This window comes from Alnus glutinosa, chromosome 7 (genome assembly GCF_958979055.1).
Source record: "Alnus glutinosa chromosome 7, dhAlnGlut1.1, whole genome shotgun sequence".
NCBI lineage: Eukaryota > Viridiplantae > Streptophyta > Magnoliopsida > Fagales > Betulaceae > Alnus > Alnus glutinosa.
In genome coordinates, this window is record NC_084892.1 from 28,474,042 (window position 1) to 28,496,646 (window position 22,605).

General features: G+C 38.0%; 3 protein-coding genes, 1 non-coding gene and 1 pseudogene across 4 annotated transcripts; 1 reads left to right on the forward strand and 4 right to left on the reverse strand.

The window, feature by feature from the left end:
* Window positions 1-341: 341 nt before the first annotated feature.
* Window positions 342-9,876, reverse strand: LOC133873424 (ubiquitin-activating enzyme E1 1-like; annotated as a pseudogene).
* Window positions 1,096-3,433, reverse strand: LOC133872727 (uncharacterized). The gene is made up of 2 exons (XM_062310309.1): window positions 3,317-3,433; window positions 1,096-3,229 (listed from the first exon to the last, which is right to left on the reverse strand). The coding sequence occupies exons 1-2, from the start codon at window positions 3,361-3,363 to the stop codon at window positions 1,693-1,695; spliced, it is 1,584 nt and encodes a 527-aa protein (XP_062166293.1). The 5' UTR covers window positions 3,364-3,433; the 3' UTR covers window positions 1,096-1,692.
* A 2,626-nt stretch (window positions 9,877-12,502) lies between the features above and the next one.
* TRNAS-CGA (transfer RNA serine (anticodon CGA)) lies at window positions 12,503-12,584 on the reverse strand. The gene has a single exon. It is a non-coding gene; the product is annotated as a tRNA-Ser (tRNA).
* A 128-nt stretch (window positions 12,585-12,712) lies between these two features.
* Window positions 12,713-16,396, forward strand: LOC133872728 (kinetochore protein SPC24 homolog). Its single transcript, XM_062310310.1, has 5 exons — window positions 12,713-13,041; window positions 14,204-14,345; window positions 14,442-14,543; window positions 15,806-15,879; window positions 15,996-16,396. Exons 1-5 carry the CDS (start codon window positions 12,864-12,866, stop codon window positions 16,100-16,102), a joined length of 603 nt encoding a protein of 200 aa, XP_062166294.1. The 5' UTR covers window positions 12,713-12,863; the 3' UTR covers window positions 16,103-16,396.
* A 347-nt stretch (window positions 16,397-16,743) lies between these two features.
* On the reverse strand, window positions 16,744-18,970 carry LOC133873866 (gamma-interferon-responsive lysosomal thiol protein-like). The gene is made up of 5 exons (XM_062311647.1): window positions 18,601-18,970; window positions 18,411-18,476; window positions 17,565-17,714; window positions 17,361-17,453; window positions 16,744-17,144 (listed from the first exon to the last, which is right to left on the reverse strand). The coding sequence occupies exons 1-5, from the start codon at window positions 18,922-18,924 to the stop codon at window positions 16,938-16,940; spliced, it is 840 nt and encodes a 279-aa protein (XP_062167631.1). The 5' UTR covers window positions 18,925-18,970; the 3' UTR covers window positions 16,744-16,937.
* Window positions 18,971-22,605: the final 3,635 nt, after the last annotated feature.

Consider the following 22,605-nt stretch of genomic DNA (forward strand, 5'->3'; position numbering starts at 1 on the left):
TCTAATGTCGTGTTGTGTTTACCTACTCAAAGACCAAGATGAAGTAGAAAATAAGGAATCTGCACTCACGAAAAATTGTGATAAGCAAGAAAAAGGACCCTAATTGGCACACAAATTATTCATTGTAGGCTCGGACTTCAAGCTTTTTCGTAGATCAATGACAGGAGGAAAGAATCACAACGATCGTGGCTCCTCAAAGAAGCAAAGCACCGATATTGATATTGCACAATCACTGAAAATCAGAACCATCCATACACATCACTGAAGTTCTGATTTAGAGTCTCATCCTAAGAATGCAATTTCTTTTTTTCCTTTTTTCTTTCTTTCTTTCTTTCTTTTTTTTTTTTTTTTTTTTCCATTTTTTGGGTAACTACATAAGAAATGCCTACCTTAAGTAAATGGAAATCTGTGGGATATTGACATTGTTGTCATCATCATCCTCACAGGCCACTACGACATCAAAGTGGCGCCGATATGGAGGCAGCGTTGCCTTGGCCACTTCCCTAACCAGATCCACTACCTTCTTATCCATGCGTTCTCTATGCTTTGGGAACATGCTGTTATAAAGTAGGCAACTCCCATAAGAGATGCTATACGCATTCAAGCCCTTGTCTTTCAGCCATTGAAGAAGCTCTCTCAAAGTTGGATTGTCCTTCAAAATCCATCTGTCCCATACTGTCCAGGTCATGTCTTGGTGCTTGATCACCTTAGGAGGAACAGGCTTGGCTATTGAGAACAGAGGGGGTGCTAGGTTGGCAAAGGTGTTTCGGTAGTCCTCTAATTTGTACCCTCCATCCAGAATCTTGTACAGCTCCAAGCACACAAGACCTGTCGCAATAGCAGTGGAGGTTGCAATTGCAGGGATGATCCTCCCTGCAATGAACTTGGCCTTAAGTTTGTCAACTTCAGGGATTCCATAGTTCCTTGCTGTAACACACCCGAATGCTACTCAAGGATATTTCTTGTAATTTTCTATAAAGAACAATGGATTCAATGGATGAAGGTTGTATTGAAAATCAATGGAAATGAAGAATTACAAATATGATCTGATTCGAGGTAGATCGGACCTCCCATTATCACTAATCTAATCACTAAGCTATTCAAGAACTAATCACTAAAGCTAATATAAGATCATAACAATTTGCATGAGTAATTTACTACAGGAGGCAGCCTTTTATACCATTATTCTCGGTCCAACTAGCTAACTGAATTTTAACAATCAATCTAATTGCTCAGCCCAATTGCAATAACCAATTCAACTACCGGCAGCCCATATGTACTAACTAATCCAATAGCCCAACTAACATATAGTTCTAGAGCCCACTACTATATAATTGCCACGTAATCCACTTGCATGTAGGTATGCGACAATACCCACCTCTTCAAAAGCACCTTGCCCCCAAGGTGCTGTTTTGAGAAAGAAAGGCCATTTGCAAGAACAAAGATGGATCAAAGTTGTGACAAGTATCCCTCAAGACCTCTGAAAACGCCTATCAATTTTCCTCAAAAGGTGCACATGCTGCCATCAATCTGTCCAGCTACCAAGATACAATTTGAATTTTTTAACAAAATCTGACTTTACCACAATCAGGTGAATAAATGCACAATATGGTTTTGAAACTCTCCTCTTCCATTTCCAATGCAAAAAGCCATTCATGTGTTCACTTGATGATATTCCACGTGCACACTCTGTCAGCAAGCTGTACAATGCATCTGCCACGCACACCTGTCACGCACCAATCCATCTTCTTGAAGATTCCCATGCCAGTTCTCTTCTCCAAGGCTTCCATATATGAGCCTTTCCAATACAATAACATTCAGGCTTCCCATCACACAAGCTCCTTGAACTCCTGGACAATTCACGCTATAATCCTTCCAACGCCATCTGTGCTTGAAAACAACCTGCTTAAGCAATTTCAAAATTGCAAAATTTCTCCTGAACACACCCCATGACCCGAACGCAACGGTAGTTGAAATGCCTATTGCAGCATAAAACCGTCCATCGTCTGCCTTAACATTACGGCCAACTTCGACACTTTGCTTCTCCACAGAATTAGAGTCGCTGACAATGATCCAACCCAACACTTCCTTTGGCTTCCACCTTGTTTTGAAGACCCACCAATCGTATTTCCAAAACATATCCCCTCTTGGTTTCCACTTCCTCTTCAGCCTTTCATCAAACATATTTTTTTCATCTTGATAAGGCACCTCTTCATCTTGCAAATTTGTCAAAGATTTGGTAGTGAGGACACAAACTTCTTCCAAAAATTTGATGCTACAAATTGAATTTGGAATTAGCACACTAATTATCTTTATGACGATCAATGGTACTGATATCTTGTGTTCTTGATTTTTTTCTAGAACACCAATAGTTTCTTGGCTCTTAATTTCTAAAGAAGCTACCTCTAACTCTTCAATTGCTTCCCCTTCTTGGTGCACTGGTTCTTGGTCTTGATTTTTTTCTTGAGTTTCGGTAGCCATATTTGCCTTTGAAATTGGCTCTATGGACTCGAATGCTGGAAACTGAGCTATAAAAGGACTGTGATCCGGGCCATGATTAAACCCGGACCCATGATTCTCTTGATGCTGTGCATAGTTGTACTCCTGACTTTGCCTCCATGGATTTTCATCTTGATGGAATCTCCAAATATCCGGATTGTCTGGATGCTGGAACTGTCTTGTGCCCATGTTATTGAAACTCTGCATTCTTGGACCTCCTTCTACCTGATAAGTTCTCCATGCATCTTTGTTCCCTTGGTGGTCGGCAATCCTTTGGTACCCCATAGAATGCTCGGCACTCCTGTTTTTCCCTCTGGTTGATGGTTGATACCCCCAACCATACTGTTCTGCATTTCTGTTTCCTTGATTGGGTCTCCACTGGTTTTGATCATAATGCTCAGCATGTCTGTTTTCGTCTTGATTTTGCAGCCTGGATTGGTAATCCATGTGAACTGGTCTTCTTGGAAGGAACTCTCCCCCCTGATGACCCGCACCAATTCTGGTTTCACCCATATGAATTCTTTCTGTTTTGTAGGTGTTTCGATCCTGCCACTGCAATGCATCTGGATTCTGCTGAACCGGTTGCACAGGAGAAACAGGCTTCTCATTCTGTAACTTCATTTGATCTACAAGCAACTGAATTTGACTCTGCAACTGGGCCTGTGAAGCAACCATCTGTGCAGCAAATTGTGCTTGTGCCTGAGCTAAGTCGTCATACTTCTTGTCCAACCTACTGACATTCTCAGTAAGCTGATGGATACGCGTCCCTTCTGCCATGGAAGCAATGAATGAAGAATCGTCATACTTCTTGTCCAACCTACTGACATTCTCAGTAAGCTGATGGATACGCGTCCCTTCTGCCATGGAAGCAATGAATGAAGAATCGTTTTGCTTTGATACCACTTGTAACACACCCGAATGCTACTCAAGGATATTTCTTGTAATTTTCTATAAAGAACAATGGATTCAATGGATGAAGGTTGTATTGAAAATCAATGGAAATGAAGAATTACAAATATGATCTGATTCGAGGTAGATCGGACCTCCCATTATCACTAATCTAATCACTAAGCTATTCAAGAACTAATCACTAAAGCTAATACAAGATCATAACAATTTGCATGAGTATTTTACTACAGGAGGCAGCCTTTTATACCATTATTCTCGGTCCAACTAGCTAACTGAATTATAACAATCAATCTAATTGCTCAGCCCAATTGCAATAACCAATTCAACTACCGGCAGCCCATATGTACTAACTAATCCAATAGCCCAACTAACATATAGTTCTAGAGCCCACTACTATATAATTGCCACGTAATCCACTTGCATGTAGGTATGCGACACTTGCCCTCATGTTTGCGAGCCCAGCTATTAGGTCCATATGATAGTTTGTGTCATCATCCTGGACATCAAGAAAATATATGAAGTGCATTAAAAACTCTATGCATGATTCTAACCTACAAATCTAACTGAGCAACAAACAGAACTTTGTGTTTGAGCATTCAAATGCTAGAGTACGGAGAGTTATAAATGAATAACAATGGCGAATTATATTTTCAGTAGCTACATCATGTGGGATGAACAAGCCTAACTACAGCAGCCTATTTACCCACAATGTTATATAATATAAAAGAAAGTTCATTTCCTTCCTCTGGAGATTTTAGAAATAGTTTTGCAAAAGGTTCCTATCATCATGTGCCCCAAGCACTAGGGTAAAACACTTCTCTTAGGCCACTCATAGGTACACTAGTCGAGAACAGTCAAAGACCTCGAGCTAAGTTTGGGAAGATTTGAAATGAGCATAGCCATATACATGGCGACCATAAGAACTGAAACACGTGAAAATTAAGTCCAAAAAGATTTACTACAAATCTGCATTCTCCTCCTAGTGGGGAGGGGGAAAGAGAAGAGGGAAGGGGGGGGAGGGGGAGAGAGGAGGAGAGAAAGAAGGAGAGAACGCTAACCTTCTCAAATTGTATTGGGTTCATCTTGAAACCTGGCGACATCTGATTCCGGTACTGTTCTAACTTCACAATCAACTCATTGATAACAGCAGCATCATCAATTGATGAAGTGGAAAGGCTGCTAGTTTTCTCATCGGTCACAATCTTGACACCTTTCTTGGGCTGGATATCAGGGACTATCACTTTGTTAACAGCATTAGCCAACTTTCTAGGAGACTTCACCCAATCAGGAAGTGGGATGCCATATGTCTCTGCACGTAGTATGGATGCTGCCATAACAAAATAAAGGTGACTGGGATCGTCAACTGAAAACTGCAGTGGGCGAGGGAAACACTTGGGAGCAGACCAGAATGATGTTCCGTTGCTGGTTGTGGCATACTCGGGAAAAGTGTATGTTAACTGCTTCACACGGTTAGCAAAGTAGTCTTCAAACCTGGTTTCATCAATACCTGCCATCAGAAGTTGAGGTAAAAGGGCAATGCTATAATGTAAACTTAATAAATGCAATCAATAAATAAAAACAGTACTTCAGACGAGCCCAGTTTATGCTGTCTTGGAATGTTTCACATCTCTCCTTGTCAAGGCATTCAAGAATACGGTCCAAGTTATCACTGGCCTGAGCATCACCAGTATTCTTCATTGCAGATGTGTACTCATTCGGGTTGGCTAGATAAGAATTTACTTCAGCTGGTGTTTTCTCAAGAAAACCCTCAAACTCAGATCGAGCCCATGTCAAGCAGTGGTCTATATTGTGGGGGAATGAGTGAACCGTGCACATGGGTGCTTGCCTTTCAGGTGGGTCTCTTGAGGCACCATAATTTTCAGTTAGGTGAGGAATGACCATCTGAGTGTTGCAACAGGCACCTAGCGTTCCTGATTCCAAAAGTGGCTTCTGGAAATATAAGCATCTTTGATCAATGTAAAGTCTAGCATTCACATTGTCCAGAGCATTGATAACAACACTTAGATTCTCCCAGAATTCATCATCAAATACATTCTCTGTCTCAGGGCTTGCACGGTTCTGCAGCGCTTCAATGTTGAGACAAGGGTTTATCAAACCAGAGCAGCAGAAGCAACGACTGTTGACTTAGCCTGCCCAATATTCCAGTCCCGGAAGAGAAACTGCCTGGTAAGGTTACTTTTCTCAATTACATCATCATCTGTGATTGTTAACTTCCCTTGTTTACCACAAGAAACCCCCATCAAAGCTAAATTCTTCAAAAATTCACACCCTAGTGCGCACCAGATCCTACAATATATACTTTTGCATCCTCCAGGTTCTTCTGGAGCTTGGAGCCAAACACCGAAATCTGTGCATCATAACGACTGCTTAACGGTTTCAGATCGCTAGGATGCAAGGGTTCTGTGGGAAGAGACTCAAGTGATTCAAAGTAGAAAAACTGTGCAAAAAAACATATAAAATATTTGGTTAACATATAAATAATCAGAACTTCAACAACATTAAAAGTTACAATTAATATGCAATTCAATGCTAAACTCAAAACAGCATACAAAACTGGAGTTTACTCAATAAGGTGAGCAGCCCCAATCCGTAGTCTGTACAAAGCAAAGCTTCAGCTAGACCCAATTATCAATGTATTAAGTTTCCAGATCCACTCAGAACCCAACTTATGTAACTAACCTGGAAAACAGGATGAAACTTCCCAGAGCAAGCCTTCACAACTTCCTGCCCAACAATACCACCAAACATGGCAGCCATTGGATTCAACACAGCCCTAGCACCAGATGCAAAATGACGAAGAAGGTTTTGGTCAATCGCCTCAATCCTCCCATCTGATAAGCTATCATTGATGCTAATGGCCAAAGAAATTAATTTCTGAGCATCATCCTCTGATCCAGCAACTGGGAAGCGTCCAAACTCTAATTTAAATTTATCGAGACCCTGAAATGCCAGGTGTAGGAGGGGTGGACGATCAAACTTGGCGAAGTCACTTAGAAGGAAATCACCAGGGTCCCTTAGTGCTTCTCGCAATGGCTTAAAGTTCAATACCTTCGGTTGCTTCACCTGTGTAAGTATACCACATTTCACATATGCAGCATACTTTGTGGTATCCTCCTCAATATTGAATGAGTAAGGTCTTGCATTCTTAACCTTCCTTGCCTTTCCATCATTCAGCTCTGTCATTCCATTAACTTCTGAGAACACAACCAGATCCCCATCCTGAAACTCAAGCCTCTCATCATCAACGCAGGCTACAAGAGGAGGGTTGTCATTGCTAATAGACGCAATTATGCCTGTATGTGGATCCTTACCATCAACATCAAAAACTGTAAACGCAGGGCCAAAGTCACAGAACACGCTACCAAAAAGACCCCGTACTTCAGATTTTACAAAGGAGATTGGAGGTTGATGATTATGGCAGTAATTGTCAATTCAATTGCTTTTTCCAAGCTAATGTCAGTAAAAACTACAACCTGTAAGCACAGAAAACAAACAAAGAAATTAATCAGAAGCAGAATCAGATTCAAAGTAAATTCATCTTTTTCAAGATTCCAATTATTTTACTGCAGAAACCAAGTTCCTAATAAGGACATATAAGTAGTATGTCCATCTAGTAGCTCAAAAACAAACAAAAAATCCATCTCAAAAACTCATAAACACAGCTACTACAAGTAGTGGTTGACCTGATGAAAGAAGAATTTCAGAAGCACCTTCTGGCTAATAGTAATATTTAAAAAAGAGCTGCAACTCTACTTCATATATCCAAATTTTTCCCGTTTAGCTGTGGTCAACTATTTTTTAACTTAATTGACTCCAAGAATCATGGTACTTTCAGTTTCAGAACCAGACTAGATATTGCCCCAAAGAAGGACCAGAGCACTAGTTGACCAGTTCTACCATCAGGTCAACGGTTGGGCCAGTAGTCCATATATATCTAAATATTTATAAATATTTATTCTACAGCCCTTAATCATATAAATTTTTTAAATATCATTTACTCATGTCTGGAGTCATTATCACTTGCAGCTTAGTGGTAACAACTTTACACAGATAAAGTTTGTGCAATTGGTTCACACTTCCCCACCTTGCTGTTTTTATCTCAGACTAGATGGAGCCCCTCTTAAGTCTTCAACCTGGTTAAATTAACCGTTTTTGTAAAAACATTGTCCCACTTTAACTGAATACGATTGGGTTTTAATAGTAACATCCCTTGGGTCCACTGAAAGTAACAATCAACACAAGCAACCAGTTTAACTTCACTTGTCCACTTGACCTCTGTTCCCATACTAAGAAACAATGCTTTTTAAGTGGAAAATAAAACAGCAAAAAAATAGGAAAATTATTTGACGCAAGAACAAGTATTTGTTTAAAGCATAATAATAGAAATAAGTCACTGATGATACCTAAGAGAAATCAAACCACATACAACGTAAAGGTTGTGACTATTTCTTTTTAGTCCCACTAAAAACTTCAATTTCTAGCAATAAAAATTTTGAAAAAGTTTTGCAATCACGGACACACACAACACATAATGAGGAAAGAGAGTTCTACAAAAATATGAAGAGATTGGGTAAAAGTTAATATCACACAATAGCCTTCCATTTTTTATCAGCTCGGTATCTTAATTTGTATGATTTGCAATTTGGGCAAATACAAAAAGACTTGAAGAGGAGGCAAGAAGTTCTCACACATCACAAAGAAAAGATTTGCCAACTTGGATAAACATACTGCCCAACTTGCCCAAGCCACATTATGACAAACTCATCTTCTTCTCTAGCAAAACAGGGCTCTGGAAAATCTCATTCAAACACAGGTAAAAAAGAAGAAACAATAAAGTATTGGGACGAATTTGACAAACCACAAAGTTTGGTTATGGTTGGAAGTAGCAACCTTGGCTTGGCTGAGATCTTCAACAGTAAATGAAGCAAAGACTGCACCCATTAAAAAGACTTCGCAGTTTATACAGTCACATCTAATGTTTATACTCTCTCCTCGCATGCAAGATCTTGAAGCAGACCTTCTACAGAAGTTATTTTGGGCAAGTTTGTGCGGCAATTTTTTACTCAAGAACTCATTTTTTTTCTTTCTAGTCCTCTTTGAATTCATTGACCTTCTTTTCAAGACGCTTTATGTTGGCCTCTGTTTCAAATAATACGTGAATGATGAAAGATGGACACATGAAATCGTTTAATTCCTCCAATGTTTAGCTGATCTCTCATTGTACCATCCATCATCCACATGCGCATATAACTTAGTGAAAACTAACTTGATTGTTTTTTGATAAGTGATTAAATCTAATTAGAAAGAGTAGAATGGCGCAACCTACGCAGGAAAAAAAATAACTTGATTTTTCATGGCTAGCAACCCAAAGACGAACAATATAAAACCAACAACTTTCATCTTCTGTGATTTTAGCTAATTTTGTTCCCTTATTTCTCTTTGCATGATTAACCAAATGCTACATTTTAAACGAATACGATTTTTTTTCCCCTCAAATCATCTTACCTTAATTTTCTTTATCACATCACTTCATACCACCAAACAAATAACAATGAAAGTTAAGCACTGTGTTCACGTGAAATCAACTAAACCAACAATCTCAAACAACCCAAAAACATTACCTGAAGAATTCGAAAGCTGTTCCTTAGTCGATTCCGTCGTCAAAGTGGAAATGACCACAGAGTTATTCAATTCCTGGAATTTCTGTTCAGAAGCAAGGGCCCTATTCTTCCCCACATCATCCTCGGAGAAAACGAAGTTCCCAGATAAATCCCACAGCTCCACAACACCTTCGTCATGCAATGTCACCGACTTCACGCCCGCAAGAATAAGGTTCTTCGTTGCAAGAAAAATGGCATATAAACCCCAATCCTCAGTCATTGTATGCCATTGCAACATAGCCTAAGACTAAGAGTAACACATTGTTATATTGCCCGATCACTGGTTTTACTCATAATCGATGCGGGGCTCCGTCACACGTGAAACTCAAACAAAAACAAAAGCACAAGACCCTTGAACCTTAAAAACACAAATATTTTGGTATTTACGTACCGATCTCGGCACCGAGACCCTGCATGCCGGAGACAAGAACGTTGGAGGCGAAGAGTCGCCGCATAGTCTCGCGGCCGTAAACCGCGAGCTGGCAACTCTGAATTTAATGAGACAATAAAGTAAAAAACGACTGGAAATATAACGGCGAGGAAGGAAGAAATACCGAGTGGACTGTGAAGAAGCAAAGGAGGCGATCCTGAGGAATTTTCGCTTTTTGGTAGGGTTTCAAGGCACTGAGGTGCGATGATGGTGGTCAGGTCGGTTTCATTTCTCTTGTAAAGATACACTCCGGTGAGAGTTAGCGTGGGGCGTGAAAAAAGTGGGGATTCGGATCGGGTAAGTGATGATGATGATGTTCACCCAGGCTGTTTGGGTGCTTGAATTGCCGGAGTCCATTTGTGGATTGAGCTGGTTGGGAAATTATCATTCCGAAAGCACATATAAGCTCACAAATAGCATTGTGGCCCCATCAGTCCGTCAAGCCCAGCAATAAGTCATATTTCTTCAAAGGCCCATGAAGAACCGGACGGTCATAAATATTTCGGATAGTGGACATCTCAGATACTCTTAGAGAAACTTATGAATATCCTTCGGTTGCCAGGACCGGGGATAAACGCAATTGATGAGTCTCGAGACATCACTGTCCGAAAAACACGAGAATAATCCATACAAAATGCCCATATCTAGATGGTCATGGAACTGGATATCTTAGGACTACCACGTGGTAATTGGGATGGAATATGTTGAGATCCTTATTCCGAAATTATCGCAAGGAGTTATAGGAAAATCTGATCCATAATCCCTGAAAAGGCGTTGGAAGATCTCAATCTTGAATCCTCCGGGATTACCTTTTATCTCACACGATATGAGATAAGAGACCTATTTGAACTCAGCTAAAGAGTAGTCCTGGCTAAATATGACTCCCCAAGGAATAAGCTCTAATTCCACACGATTTGGGATCAAAGTCCTAATCAAATTCTAATTAGAACATTCCCAATATACTAAAACTACGTGCCTATAAATAAGCCACTACCTCATGTATCAAATCTCTCTGATTTTTCCTGTGCTCTCATATTCTTCGTATTTTGTCTGTAAAAATCTGACTTAGGCATCGGAATGAGTCCCAGTCAGAACACTCGACAAGCTCATGTATTTAATCATTTTGTCTTGTAGGTGGCAAAAATAGCTCATTCCGAAACAACACATCATCAGACAAAAAACTGTATCAACAAAGCTAATATTTAGTACAGTCAAATTATTCTTCACACTTATTTATTATATTTATTTTTTACTAGTTGATATTGTGTATTTTAAGTAATTTCTCTTTTTGTTTTATTTTTTGAATAATGAATGCTAAAAATTAACTTACTAAATTTTAAGAATACACACATAGAGATAAGAGAAAAGGCCATACCATGAACTTATTAAGTTTTAAGAATAGTGTTAGACTACAATTATTTTACAACTTTGCTTGGTATGTAATTTGAGCTATGTCAGTCATGGAAAACGAAAATCAATCTCTCCAATCGCAGATTAACATGTATCAATCAATTGAAAAAAACTTATAAGTCTAATAGTTTTATAAATTTAATTAAAAATAATGTGTTATACTTGGTGTTAAAAGGAGGACGGAGAATCATTGTCATGTGAGACTCTCTCTCTCTCTAGTTTAGAGAGAGAAGTTTTTCTCTTAAAACTTTTGCTGTCCTCCTCTTCTCAGAGGTCCCTCCTCCCCTTTCCTCCTCTTTGTTCCGTTCTATTTTTTTCCTTTCCTCCACACGTTTTTCCCTTTCTCAACCTTAACACAATGTTGTCCCCCTCTCCGATGGTTCTTTTAGGTTTTTCCTTCGCCCTCCTCTTTGCTTCTGTTGAAAATAGCCTCCCCTCCGCCCTTTCCTTGCTCACTGCCTTCCTCCCCGTCTCCTTCAGGTCCCCACGAGCCAGCGCGTGACTTGCACACTCAGTTCAGGCTGCCTTCCCCCGTCGCTATCTGTCTTTGTCATCTTCTATATCTTGCTATTGTTGGGACGTATTTTGTATTTCAGTTCTTATTTTTTGGAGTTTTTGTTTTGATTGTAACATTGCCTCTCCCCCCCCCCCCCCTCCTAATCCTTGAAAGACGATTGTTGTTTCCTTTACCAAGCAGAGGTTTGGGTAAGATTAAATGGTCTATCGAGGGTCATGTCCCTATTAACTTGGGTAGGGTTGAAAATTATCTTAAAGATCATGCCTCCACTCACTCCAATGGAGTTGAAGGGTCTCTAGATAGTTATGCCATTGCTCGTGTCCCATTTTTTAGAAGATCAAGTAAGGTTGAAGGGTCTCGTGAGGGTTATGCCACTGCCTTACTTTGTTTCGCCTTGTCCAGTGTATCCTTTGACTTTTGTTCAAGGTTTAGAAGACCATGACATTTTTTTGACTCATTTGGGGTTAAGAACACACTCATTTCATGTTTGATGCTTTCAGATTTGACACTATACCTTTTGCTTGAGTTTGTTGCTGGGGCGCTTACCCTTCTTTATCTATTTGTTACTTGTAACCCTTATCCTTATTAGTGAATGATGTACTTATAAAAATTAAAAAAATAAATAAAAGGAGGGCCATATTCATTTGTTCACCAAATAGACAAATACTCAATTATGTGCTTACATTTCCTATTATTTACATAACGTGCAATCCAATCTTACTGTTAACAAAGGAAACCATTGGGTGATTTTGAATCATTCGTTTTGTGATAAAATATTCCTATTAAATCATTCATCAACAATTAACTTTCTAATTAAATAAATTAATCAACTCGTTGTAGGTTTGGTAACGCATTTTGCTTTTTATGAAAAAAATTAAAAACACTAACAAATAACTTACATTCATAAAACATTCAAAATTAATTTCACTTCTCCGTCAATTCTAAATATTTTTTCAAACGAAAAAACAAAAAATACCCTCTAAAAAAAGTTTTGCCAAATTAATTTTCTTGCAACTCTTTTCTTGAAAATTCGGGAAAAGAAAATGAAAAAGAGCACGTCGACAGCAGGATTCGAACCTGCGCAGGCATAGCCCAACAGATTTCGAGTCTGTCTCCTTAACCACTCGGACATATCGACGCTCGTTGAAGTCCTTACAAGAAAATTATTAATAACCTAAATTAACAAGAAAACGGCTGCGTTTCAACCGTTAGTTTAGCAATTAATATTGCTTTCAGATTCGAATTCCCTATTACTCATACTCAAATTCATTCCCTCTCACCCCCTCTTGGGTTTCCCGCTATCGCGAAAAAGATTTTTCTGCCCCAAAATTCAAAGCGTCTAATTCTATGTCGAAAGAGAAATTCTGAAACCTTAGACGAGCAGACAGACCGATCCGGTGCGGAGCAGTCCAAGAAAATGGGCGATTTCTCTAAAACCATCGACGTGGAGCGGCTGATCTCGTACAGCGACGACCTCGGGCGGGTCCTGAAGGACAAGAGAGACATCAACAACATCACTCAGTGTCTCGAACACTCCAAAGCCTTCCGATCATCCTGCGACTATGATTTGAACGAGCTCCAGACCTCGCTTCAAGGTCCATTTACTCGCTTTCTGAAATTCTTTTGTGGTGTTAGAGTAGAGAGTGTGCCTTTTACATGTTAATTGATGTTTAGACTCTGCCTTTCGGTGGTAATATGCATTACAACAGTGTGTAGAACTATTGATAAACTCCAATTGCTGTAGAAGGGGATGGAGGTGAAGTTTGAGCCTCGAATGAGGGGAGGGGGAGGGGGAAGGGGGGAATATACGCACTGGGAATAGAATCATGGAGTTCGCCCCAAGATTGGAATGAGGGAAAAGAATGGAAAGATAAGTGGATGGGGAATCCCCCATTTGCTGAGAATAAGAGGAGCAAACAAGCTGAAAGATATCCATGGGAAAGCATGTGTGAATTAAATGATTAAATTTATTATTTTCTATTAGCTTAAGTTTTGGGATAATTAGTAATTTAGTATGGTATCATAACATAATTCCTGCCTTCGAACCTTGACTTACATGAGGGGACAGTTAGAATATTAATTACAGAATTAAATTTATCATTTTCTTTTGGTTTAAGCTTTTGAGACAACTGACTCCCTTGGTTAATGTCAAAGCAGAATTAAGTGAGTGTTCCATCTTAAGATTTAGGAAAGAGGTTTTCCTGTTTTTCTCATATTAGGCGTTATAGGCTATCCTTTGAAGCTCACAGCCCTTGATAAACTCTTTCTCATAAATCTATGCATCATCAAGACATCAAGGAATACAATTATAGTGAAGATGCCCTATTATATCCTTTTCTCATAATTCTCATGAGTGGTAGACATGCACCCATTGGATCTTGAACCCACAACCACGACCACACCCTCCACTCCATTCTATACTGCTTTTCCATAAAAATTATCATTATAACCTGGAAAGATTGTGAAGATTTTTTCTCTTTAGGAATAGGGATGTTGTTCTGAGAATCTCAGTTGAGTCTTGATAATAGTGACCAAGATTCCCATACTAAATTGACACAGAGAGCATATTGGAAACAGTAATGAGGGGTTCAAATTGGGCTTAGGTTATTTTAACTTTGATATTGGGTTGTTGAGAAGTCATATCTTTGACCACATGCTCTACCCAACAGGAAAGAAGGATCTCAATTGCTTTACGCAATTTTGAACAAACCATCTTGTGGCTATATCATGCACTTGACATGTTCTTATATGAAGCAGATTATCAGACAAACATAGATGTATGCAAGAAGAAAACAGAGGAGGCAAAATCTGAGGCTGCTGCAGATGCAGAAATCGATCTTCTTCAGCAAGAATTGGAAGAGGAAATCAAGAAAGAACATTTGCTTATGGAAGAGCTTAGATAAGTATTTGGTGAAAACTTAGAACATGAGCTTTTTCAGATCATTGGTTTTGTGTTAATGGTGTTGATTATTTGAGTCTCTTTTTTGTACAACACAATTATTAGCAACGAGATTAATGATCTAGACGTCCAAAGGATTTCTGTTCAAGAACGAAGGCAAACTTTGAAGAAACTTGAGCAGGATGAGCTTAGGGAACAGTAAGTATATGTTTCTCACATTTAATGTCGATCATGAGATTTCATACATGGATATATTCTTCCTCAAAATAGTGAAGGAACTGGTGATAATCTGGCCAAACAACAAACTGAGATGATTAGTTATTGAGCACTTGTTCTTTAGTTGTTTATTTATTGTGTTATTTATTTCTTTCTTTATTTTGTGTTACATTCATGTCTTGAAAAAGCAGTTATGTTCTTTTATCAGTGTCAGGTTTTGTCGGCCGTTATGGCTACAGCTTTCTGAATCTCTATATCACATATTTATGTGTAAACTAGTCTTATATAACAAGTTAAAAAGATTAATTTAACTAATAAGCTTGGCAAATATCGGAACCTTGTAAACTGTATTACGTTTATGGGGGTATTCTTATATATATGTTTGTGGGTGTCCCCATACATATTTGCTTGTGTATCTTAAGTTAGGTTCATGAACTTTACTTTTCAAATATGTGTTCATAGTTTTGTATGGCATCTTAGAGAACCTTCTTTTTGTTTTTGCTTCTTTTTTATTTATTTATTTATTTATTTTTTATGAATAATATTAGAGAACCTTCTTGTCTGTTAGAAAGACAGGGATAACTTCTGGTCATAATTATAAGCCTGATTAATATAATACAAGTTTTTAATGTGTTTCATTCATGATTCTTCCTGTTAGTAATGGTTTTGTTTTTATGTTCATTCATAGCTGTGATAACTTTTTTTATTTCTAGTAAACATTTTGGTGCATGAATGTTTAATTCAAGCAGAGGAACAATTGTGTTGGTATGGAGAAGGCTTTTACTTAATCCAAAGCTGATTTGTCATTGAACATATTTTCAATACCTTTTCCTTATGCTGGGTTTGACAGACAGAAGTTATCCCACTAGGAGATATTTTAGATTCACAAAATAGTTCTCAATGCACCTCACACGAAACACAGCCTAGATGTTCCCTGGTGGTAGGCAATGCAGGAAAACAGCTGGCCTGGTGTTGCTTAGTATATGGTGGCCGTATTATATGGTTTACTAGAGCTGTCTGGTGTGCTTTAGAAGTTTCCAGGCATTCCTTCGAGGAATACTAAGGTCTTTTGCTGCATTCACCATATTATTGTTCTTATAAGATGAATTTGAGGGTTGTATCACCTTGCCCCGAGATATACTTTCGTGAATATTTTGTTGCAGTGTTAGATGATCTCTCTCTGAGAAGAAGAGACTGAGATAAGTTCCATAAATCTCAACAAGATACATTTCTTTATCTTGCAGGAGGATGCTTTCATTGTACGCTTCTGTCACAAATATTATTCCAAACTTGGATGACAACTCCAGAATTTCAGGCCGTATCCTTCTGTTGCGCTTTTGCATATTTGATATACTTTCTTTTCCGTGGCTATATTCAGATTCAGTCACCTAATATCATTACAACTCTGCTCTCCTTAATCCTTACGAATTGCAGATATTGTGGATAGGGATAAAAAAGTAGTTGAGAAGTTCGAATTTGACCCGAGGAAGATAGATTCCCTTGATGTATGTAATGGTATTTGGAAAATGATAAGTTCATGATAGGTAATTTTTCCTTTCAGATGCATGTGTAATGTGGTGTGCTAATTACTTGTCTGGTATTCTAGGGTTTCTGCTTTTTTGCTTATTCGAGGTGTAATCTTTAGATTGTCTGTGATAAGTTACTGTAGAGCACAATTTTCTGATGTTTATTTGTGGGGGTTTTTCTGGTGCCTGCAGGAGGTATTTTAGTTTCTTTTTTAACTTTTGTTCTATTCAAGAAACATAAACGTTTTATGGAAAATGTAATATTCTAATTAACATTGTAAATAAGATTTAGAATTAGCATTAAGGCTACACAGACAGATAGTACACTATTAGAAGTAGTTGGATCTTTATTATCACCTACTAATTAGGCTTAAACTTGTCAATTCTAATTTCTACAACTGCAGCACTGGCTAGTCACCACCACTACAATCCCATAACCGTCAGCCACTTTTAAATTGTGATTAGATGAGTCACGAGAATATCTATTCGAAACCATGAAATGCTTAGGACCTGTGCAATATTGGCTAATTTATTATTGTTATTATAATTCTTTTTTCTAATCTGAATTCTTGCACTTGAAGCTTTTGCTATTGCAGTTAGCATGATTGATTAAGTTTTTCCACACTCACTTGGAAGACTCTTAGGGCTTACCAAAGTTATACATAATCCACAATATATTAGTTCCCATTCATACTTAAACCAGAAATACATCATCTATGAAGTATGATCTATAAACTGTGATATTCAAACTACGTAGTTCCTAGAAGCTGTCATCCATCTAAGCACCATAAATCAGCTGGTGACCTATTATTATCATATTAGCAGACCATCCATGAAGGACATATCTGAATTAGGCCTGAAGTTCTGCGTTTGTAATGGTGTGGCCACGAAGCTGGCGGTGTTCGGGCATTTTCTTTGCTTCAGTTGCATTACAGACTGGCTGGATTGAATTTGCCTTCCCAGCTAAGTTGATCTTGTTTGGAAGCGATTTGCAAGCCTGTAATTTGAGGTGGCCCTTGTAAGCCTTGCACAAATAGGAAACAAAGTTTTTGAAGTCCTGCATCCCGAATTCAAGAATTAATGAGTGAATGAGTTAGTAGGATGAGGATTCCTGTTATTAGGCTGTTTGAATTTTATAGAAATTTGGGCAGTTTAAGAGAGATCTGCCTTAAACAGGTTAAGGCCCACAATCCCTTCTCTTAGACTCTTCTGAATTTCTATTTCTAATAACAGGGGATTCCAATATGAGAGGAGAGAAAGAATAGGTGCTAACGTCGTAAAGTGGTATATTATTAACCAGCACCCATGGTACGTATGTATGAGGCGGATTAAGATGATATGTTTCATCAGCGTAACGTAGTGTAAGCTGCATATAGATTCATTATACACAGATTAGAAGTTTTTACAGCAACGAATCTGATTAAACATGTAAATATGATGGACAAAAACATAATGTGATGACCTGAAGAAGCTTTACCTCTCTCCCATGGCCGCTATTGTAGCATTCTGAAACAGGTTTTGGACTCAACCCCAGTTTTTGACAACAAGAATTCCATGCGTTTTCTCCGAATTGCTTCTGCTCAGAGGCTTGACGCTCAACACACTCAATGAACTTGTAATGTTGCTTCTGCATTAGAGATACTCATTATAGTTAACATTATTTTGTAAACTCAGAGAAAACCTCAGGGTTTTTTTTTTTTTTTTTTTTTTTTTTTTTTTTTTTTTAATAAAGACAAATCAGGATAAAGAAATAAATAAAGCAAGACGACTAATTGGTCTTGTGCAATCCCTCTAATGCCAAATACTTTGGGTTAGGCTTGCATGCATTATCTCTCACCATCCTACGTAACTCATTACATTCATTGTATATAAATGCATTTTGCTTTATTGTTGGTGCAAAGATAGGAAGATGGATAGAGACCGCCAGTAATTTTGTTGTTTGCAAATAATTCTAGCAACAAAAGTGAGAGAGCCCTTATGTGACCGACTCACTTGTCCGAGCAAGTCTTGAGCTGCTCACCTTTGCTCGGATAGGTGGATTACTCTCTCACGTTTACTAGTAATTCAAACAATAAATAATAAATTGCTAATCTTGATCCCACAAATTGTGAGAGAGCCCTCATATAACCCACATGTCCGAGCAAGTCTCGATCAGCTCACCCTCACTCGGATAGATGGCCTACTCTCTCATTTTTACTAACAATTCAAACAGTAAGCTAGTTTACTGTATCTGGATCCCACGTGAAAAGAATGAGGCTAACATGGCAGCCACAGATTTTGAGATGTATTCTTGAACATTGAGGAAGAGAGGAGGTACTGTTACCACATCAGGCCAGATGTTAATGGCGCAGGCTTCTATACTGTTCAGGTAGCATTCATCTGGGCCATGCTGCAAAACGTTAATATATACCAAAAACAATCAAACACAAAGAAATTATAACACATTCTTTCCTGCATCAATCTAAAAGGATATAATTAAAGAAAATGATCATGGAAGAACATCAAAATGTGACCTGGCAAATGATTGTCTTGTTGGGTTCTAGGACACGAGCATTTCCCCATGGAACAAGCCGGAGGTTGACAATGTCGATGAGATCCTCCACAAATAGTTTCAGCAGGTCATTTTTTATGAACGCCTGGCAATATGGACAGAGTGTTTCATAATACAAAGACAGAGTGACTTTCGGGATTTTGATCGGAGATGATTTAGCTTTCTGGGATTTGATCGGAGATGGGACCTTGATGCCGTGATGTTCTGCAGAAGAAGAGGATGGATACATGGACATGAACAGCACAGAAGTTAGAACAATGAAGGAGACGAATTTAAGAAGAGCCATTTTGGAGAGCCTAGCTACCTCTCATTGACAGCAAAGTGTTTCATATATAGCTCCCTCAAGTACCATTTACTGCGCTGTTTGACTCTTTCACTGCAGTGGTTTAACTATTGTTAAATCAATATTTGTCTTAATTGAATCATTTAATTAATAGGATTAAATACAAAATTGGCTCATGTGTTTTTTGTGTATCAAATCGGTCCTGGAGTTTTCATGAGTAATAAAATTAGTCTTGATTCTTTCTATCGGTGTAAAATCAATCATTTTCGTCTATTTCTATGAATGAACTATTTTTTTCTCGTGCAATTCTTGGTTATAAGTGAAGAATGACGATGCAAGGGAAACGATGTAATTGATGTTCCAATACTTTTCTTTATGTGAAACTTAACATATAGAATGCTTAATTCATATGAGAAGTAAATTACGAAAATTCAAATTCGATACATTAACTCTAATACTATATTAAATCATTAATTATCTCAAAATATTAATTATAAAAAAATCATTCAATTAATATTTTTGTATCATAATAACTTACTGTTACCGAAAGCGACTGCCACTTTCTCATCACTTTTGGACCTAATAAATGTTGTGATGCTCCCAAATTAGGGTTTTAATTGGTAATTTGTGTGTTTATGGTGGGTGGCTCGATAATAATGTGGCTCCAGCTTTGAATAGGAAAATAATAATTTCGGTGGTTTCAATATTGTGTATCTTCCCCACCTAAACCTCCTTTTTTTTTTAATTCCATGAAAAGAACTTAAATAGTATTGAACCTTATCTACAAATAGTTGATTTTAGATCATCTTGCTCTTTTTTTTTTTTTTTTCTTCATAGTAAAATTCAGCATAAAGAGAGGTGTTATTGTGTGTCCATCTCTTCTAGCAGTTTCAGAAATTAATCTTGTACTTTATTTATTTTTAAGAGTCTTTATACCTCTAATTACAGCGTTTGACCCTTTGAGTCTCAGATTATAATGAAAGTTCTTTTCTCGTTATAAAAAAAAAAAGAAAAAAAATAAGAAGTATTGAAACCTATGCTCAGAGAGAAGTAAAATGAAAACAACAAAACATAGGTAGTAGCATATATATGGTAATTTGATCAATGAGTAAATGCTATACATCAAACTCCTCTATGAAGTGTTCTAGCATTTCTGTTTTCAATCCATTGATTAAAAAGAATATTTATATTTGTTAAAAAAAAAAAAAAGAATATTTATATATGACCAATGGTAAATCACATTAAGCAGATAGAAAAGTGTGAATTTTAAAAAATATTAAAATAACACGTGAAATATTTAATTGAAATGAGGATAAATGATAGAGTTAAAGTTAACTCAAAACCTCTACTTTGATGCTATGTTAAATCACCACTTATTCCGAAGCTTAGATCGATAGAAAATAAATAAATTTAATTACTTAATTAATATTTTAACAACAATAGGCAGCCAAACCACCTCGATCTCGACCATATGAGATTTAGAGCTAATTGGTCATGTCACTTAAGATCATCCTAATTTTATTTTATTTTTTTCTTTTGAATTGAGATCGATGCAGTACTCACCTTGTGCAATCCCTAAAATGAAAGCTTCAAATTTTGTTACGTAATGCACATTAGAAACTTATTCTTTGTCCAACAACCGCTGATCCTTACCAAGTTACCATCACCTCACCAGCCTCATTGTCGCACCATTACTATCAATCTCTTACCACCATCACCATCAGGGGTTGCCGAACCACCTTCTTAGGACATCTCCAGCAGGAGTGCTATTTTAACTAAAAAGTTAAATTTTGCTATTTTTGTCTCTTTTTCTTCTTCCAGCAGAATAGCTACTCTAACTTTTTTTCTAACTTCATGAACAGTGAATAGGCACTATTGGCTATTCACTGTTCATCTGTTTACACATTTTTTATTAATATTCTCTCTCTCTCTCTCTCTCTCTCTCTCTCTCTTCCTCTCTCTCTGCTTCGTCCCTCCCTATTGAAGGACATAACTGGAGAGATGGATCTGGGAGATCCACGAGGCCCAGCACCACAGCCATTAAGACCCCTCCGTTGAAGGACATAACCGCCGGCATCAGCAAGTATGCGATGGCCGAGTTCACCCCGAAGAGCACAGCCCCGCCAATCCTTGCCACTGACCACATCCCCCCTCCTCCAAGGGTCTTCCCCTGTAGCAAAGGCACCTCGATTGCGCCAGCAACTTCCCGGATGAGATGAGCTTGAGACGCACGCGCCGATCCTCCAAGTACTGGCAGAAGGTGGAGACGATGAGGAAGGCGAAGAGGATGAGGCAGGCGAAGAGGATGAGGCAGGCGAGGAGGGCGGCGACAAGGCAATACTGGTCCACGATGACATGCACCAGAAGTCGAACAATAATCGCTTGGCTCTGTTGGTATTGGGGAGACGGGTTGGGGGAGACCGGAGAGTGAGAGGGAGATCGAAGAGTGAGAGGGAAATGAAAAAAAAATTATTAAAAAATAATATTTTTTTTTTAAAAAAAAGTAGAGAGTGAACTGTTGGAGAGAATATAGGATAAACAGTAGTTAAAGTAGAGATTGATACTTTTTGAGTAGCTATTTTAACTCCAACTGGTGGAGATGGCCTTAAGCAACATGGATAATTCGGCCACTTTCAACTAACCCTTGAGGGTGGTGGAAGCAGTCAAATAGGTATCCGGCCACCTTATTGATGGGTGGGTGGAAAATTGATAGCGACAATACGACAATGACACTGATAAGAATGGCAATATGCGGCTGCCGCCATAAAGAGGGTAGGTTCTTTTTCCTTGATAGACATGCAGAAGGGTTTATCTATCAAACAAAACAACCCCTTACTATAGCCTTGATTGAAGCAAAGGGTGGACATGAACGTTACAACCTGTCTGCAATGAGTTAACATGAGTGCCAACCATATCAAGACTAGCTCTTATAAGTAGGATGGGCCCCTGAAAGAAAGCTCAGTTTCTCACAGAACACTGTCTATTGCTCAACTTGATTGACTTATTGGGGACTATTAATTAATCCACTGGAAGTGAGAGAGATATCTTGTTTCTCCAGGTGTTGTCTTCATCTTTTATTTAGGCTAGTAGGTCAAGCATTTAAGGCTAGGCACGAGCTTTAAATTTTAAATTATTAAAATATTAATTAAATGGTTAAATAACTAGTTATTTAATGCAAATTCAGAGGTCATGAGATTAATCTTGCTCCTAACATAGATGTATTTATGGCAAGCTTATGGAATCAATGTTTGTGTGGAAGCCTTGCTCATGATAAGAGTAATTTTTTATTTTTTTAATTTACTACCTTAATCTTGCCCCTAACATGCCTCCATTTCTAGCAGGTTTTACTGTTTGAGTAAATAGTTTTATCATTAGTCATGGCTCATCTAAGTCTCAGAGCATTTATATGTATTTTATAGTTGTATATAAAATGGCTAATCAAAAGCTTAAAAAACGTGTCCATCCGATTCTTTAAAGAGCTAATGGATAAGGATAGCATTTCCCAATGGATAAGCACTTGTGCCCAATGGATAAATAGTATATGCTTTTCTCTTTCCACACTCTCGTTCTTTATTATTTCTTTCTCTTTCTTTTTGCTGTTTGAGCTAAATAACAATGAAAGAATAATAAAAAAAAATATATATTTAAATAATATAATGAAAAAATAAACAACCCGATGAAAAA

What these genes read in the sequence shown, in the direction of transcription:
- LOC133873866 (XM_062311647.1), bottom strand. Translation starts at nt 18,924, where the DNA reads ATGGCTCTTCTTAAATTCGTCTCCTTCATTGTTCTAACTTCTGTGCTG. An exon ending in ACAAGACAATCATTTGCCAG is followed by an intron (nt 18,477 to 18,600) that starts GTCACATTTTGA and finishes AACGTTTTGCAG; the next exon opens with CATGGCCCAGATGAATGCTA. An exon ending in ATAATATACCACTTTACGAC is followed by an intron (nt 17,145 to 17,360) that starts GTTAGCACCTAT and finishes TTCGGGATGCAG; the next exon opens with GACTTCAAAAACTTTGTTTC.
- LOC133872727 (XM_062310309.1), bottom strand. Translation starts at nt 3,363, where the DNA reads ATGGCAGAAGGGACGCGTATCCATCAGCTTACTGAGAATGTCAGTAG. An exon ending in CTTACTGAGAATGTCAGTAG is followed by an intron (nt 3,230 to 3,316) that starts GTTGGACAAGAA and finishes GAATGTCAGTAG; the next exon opens with GTTGGACAAGAAGTATGACG.
- LOC133872728 (XM_062310310.1), top strand. Translation starts at nt 12,864, where the DNA reads ATGGGCGATTTCTCTAAAACCATCGACGTGGAGCGGCTGATCTCGTAC. An exon ending in TTGCTTATGGAAGAGCTTAG is followed by an intron (nt 14,346 to 14,441) that starts ATAAGTATTTGG and finishes TTTGTACAACAC; the next exon opens with AATTATTAGCAACGAGATTA. An exon ending in CAACTCCAGAATTTCAGGCC is followed by an intron (nt 15,880 to 15,995) that starts GTATCCTTCTGT and finishes TACGAATTGCAG; the next exon opens with ATATTGTGGATAGGGATAAA.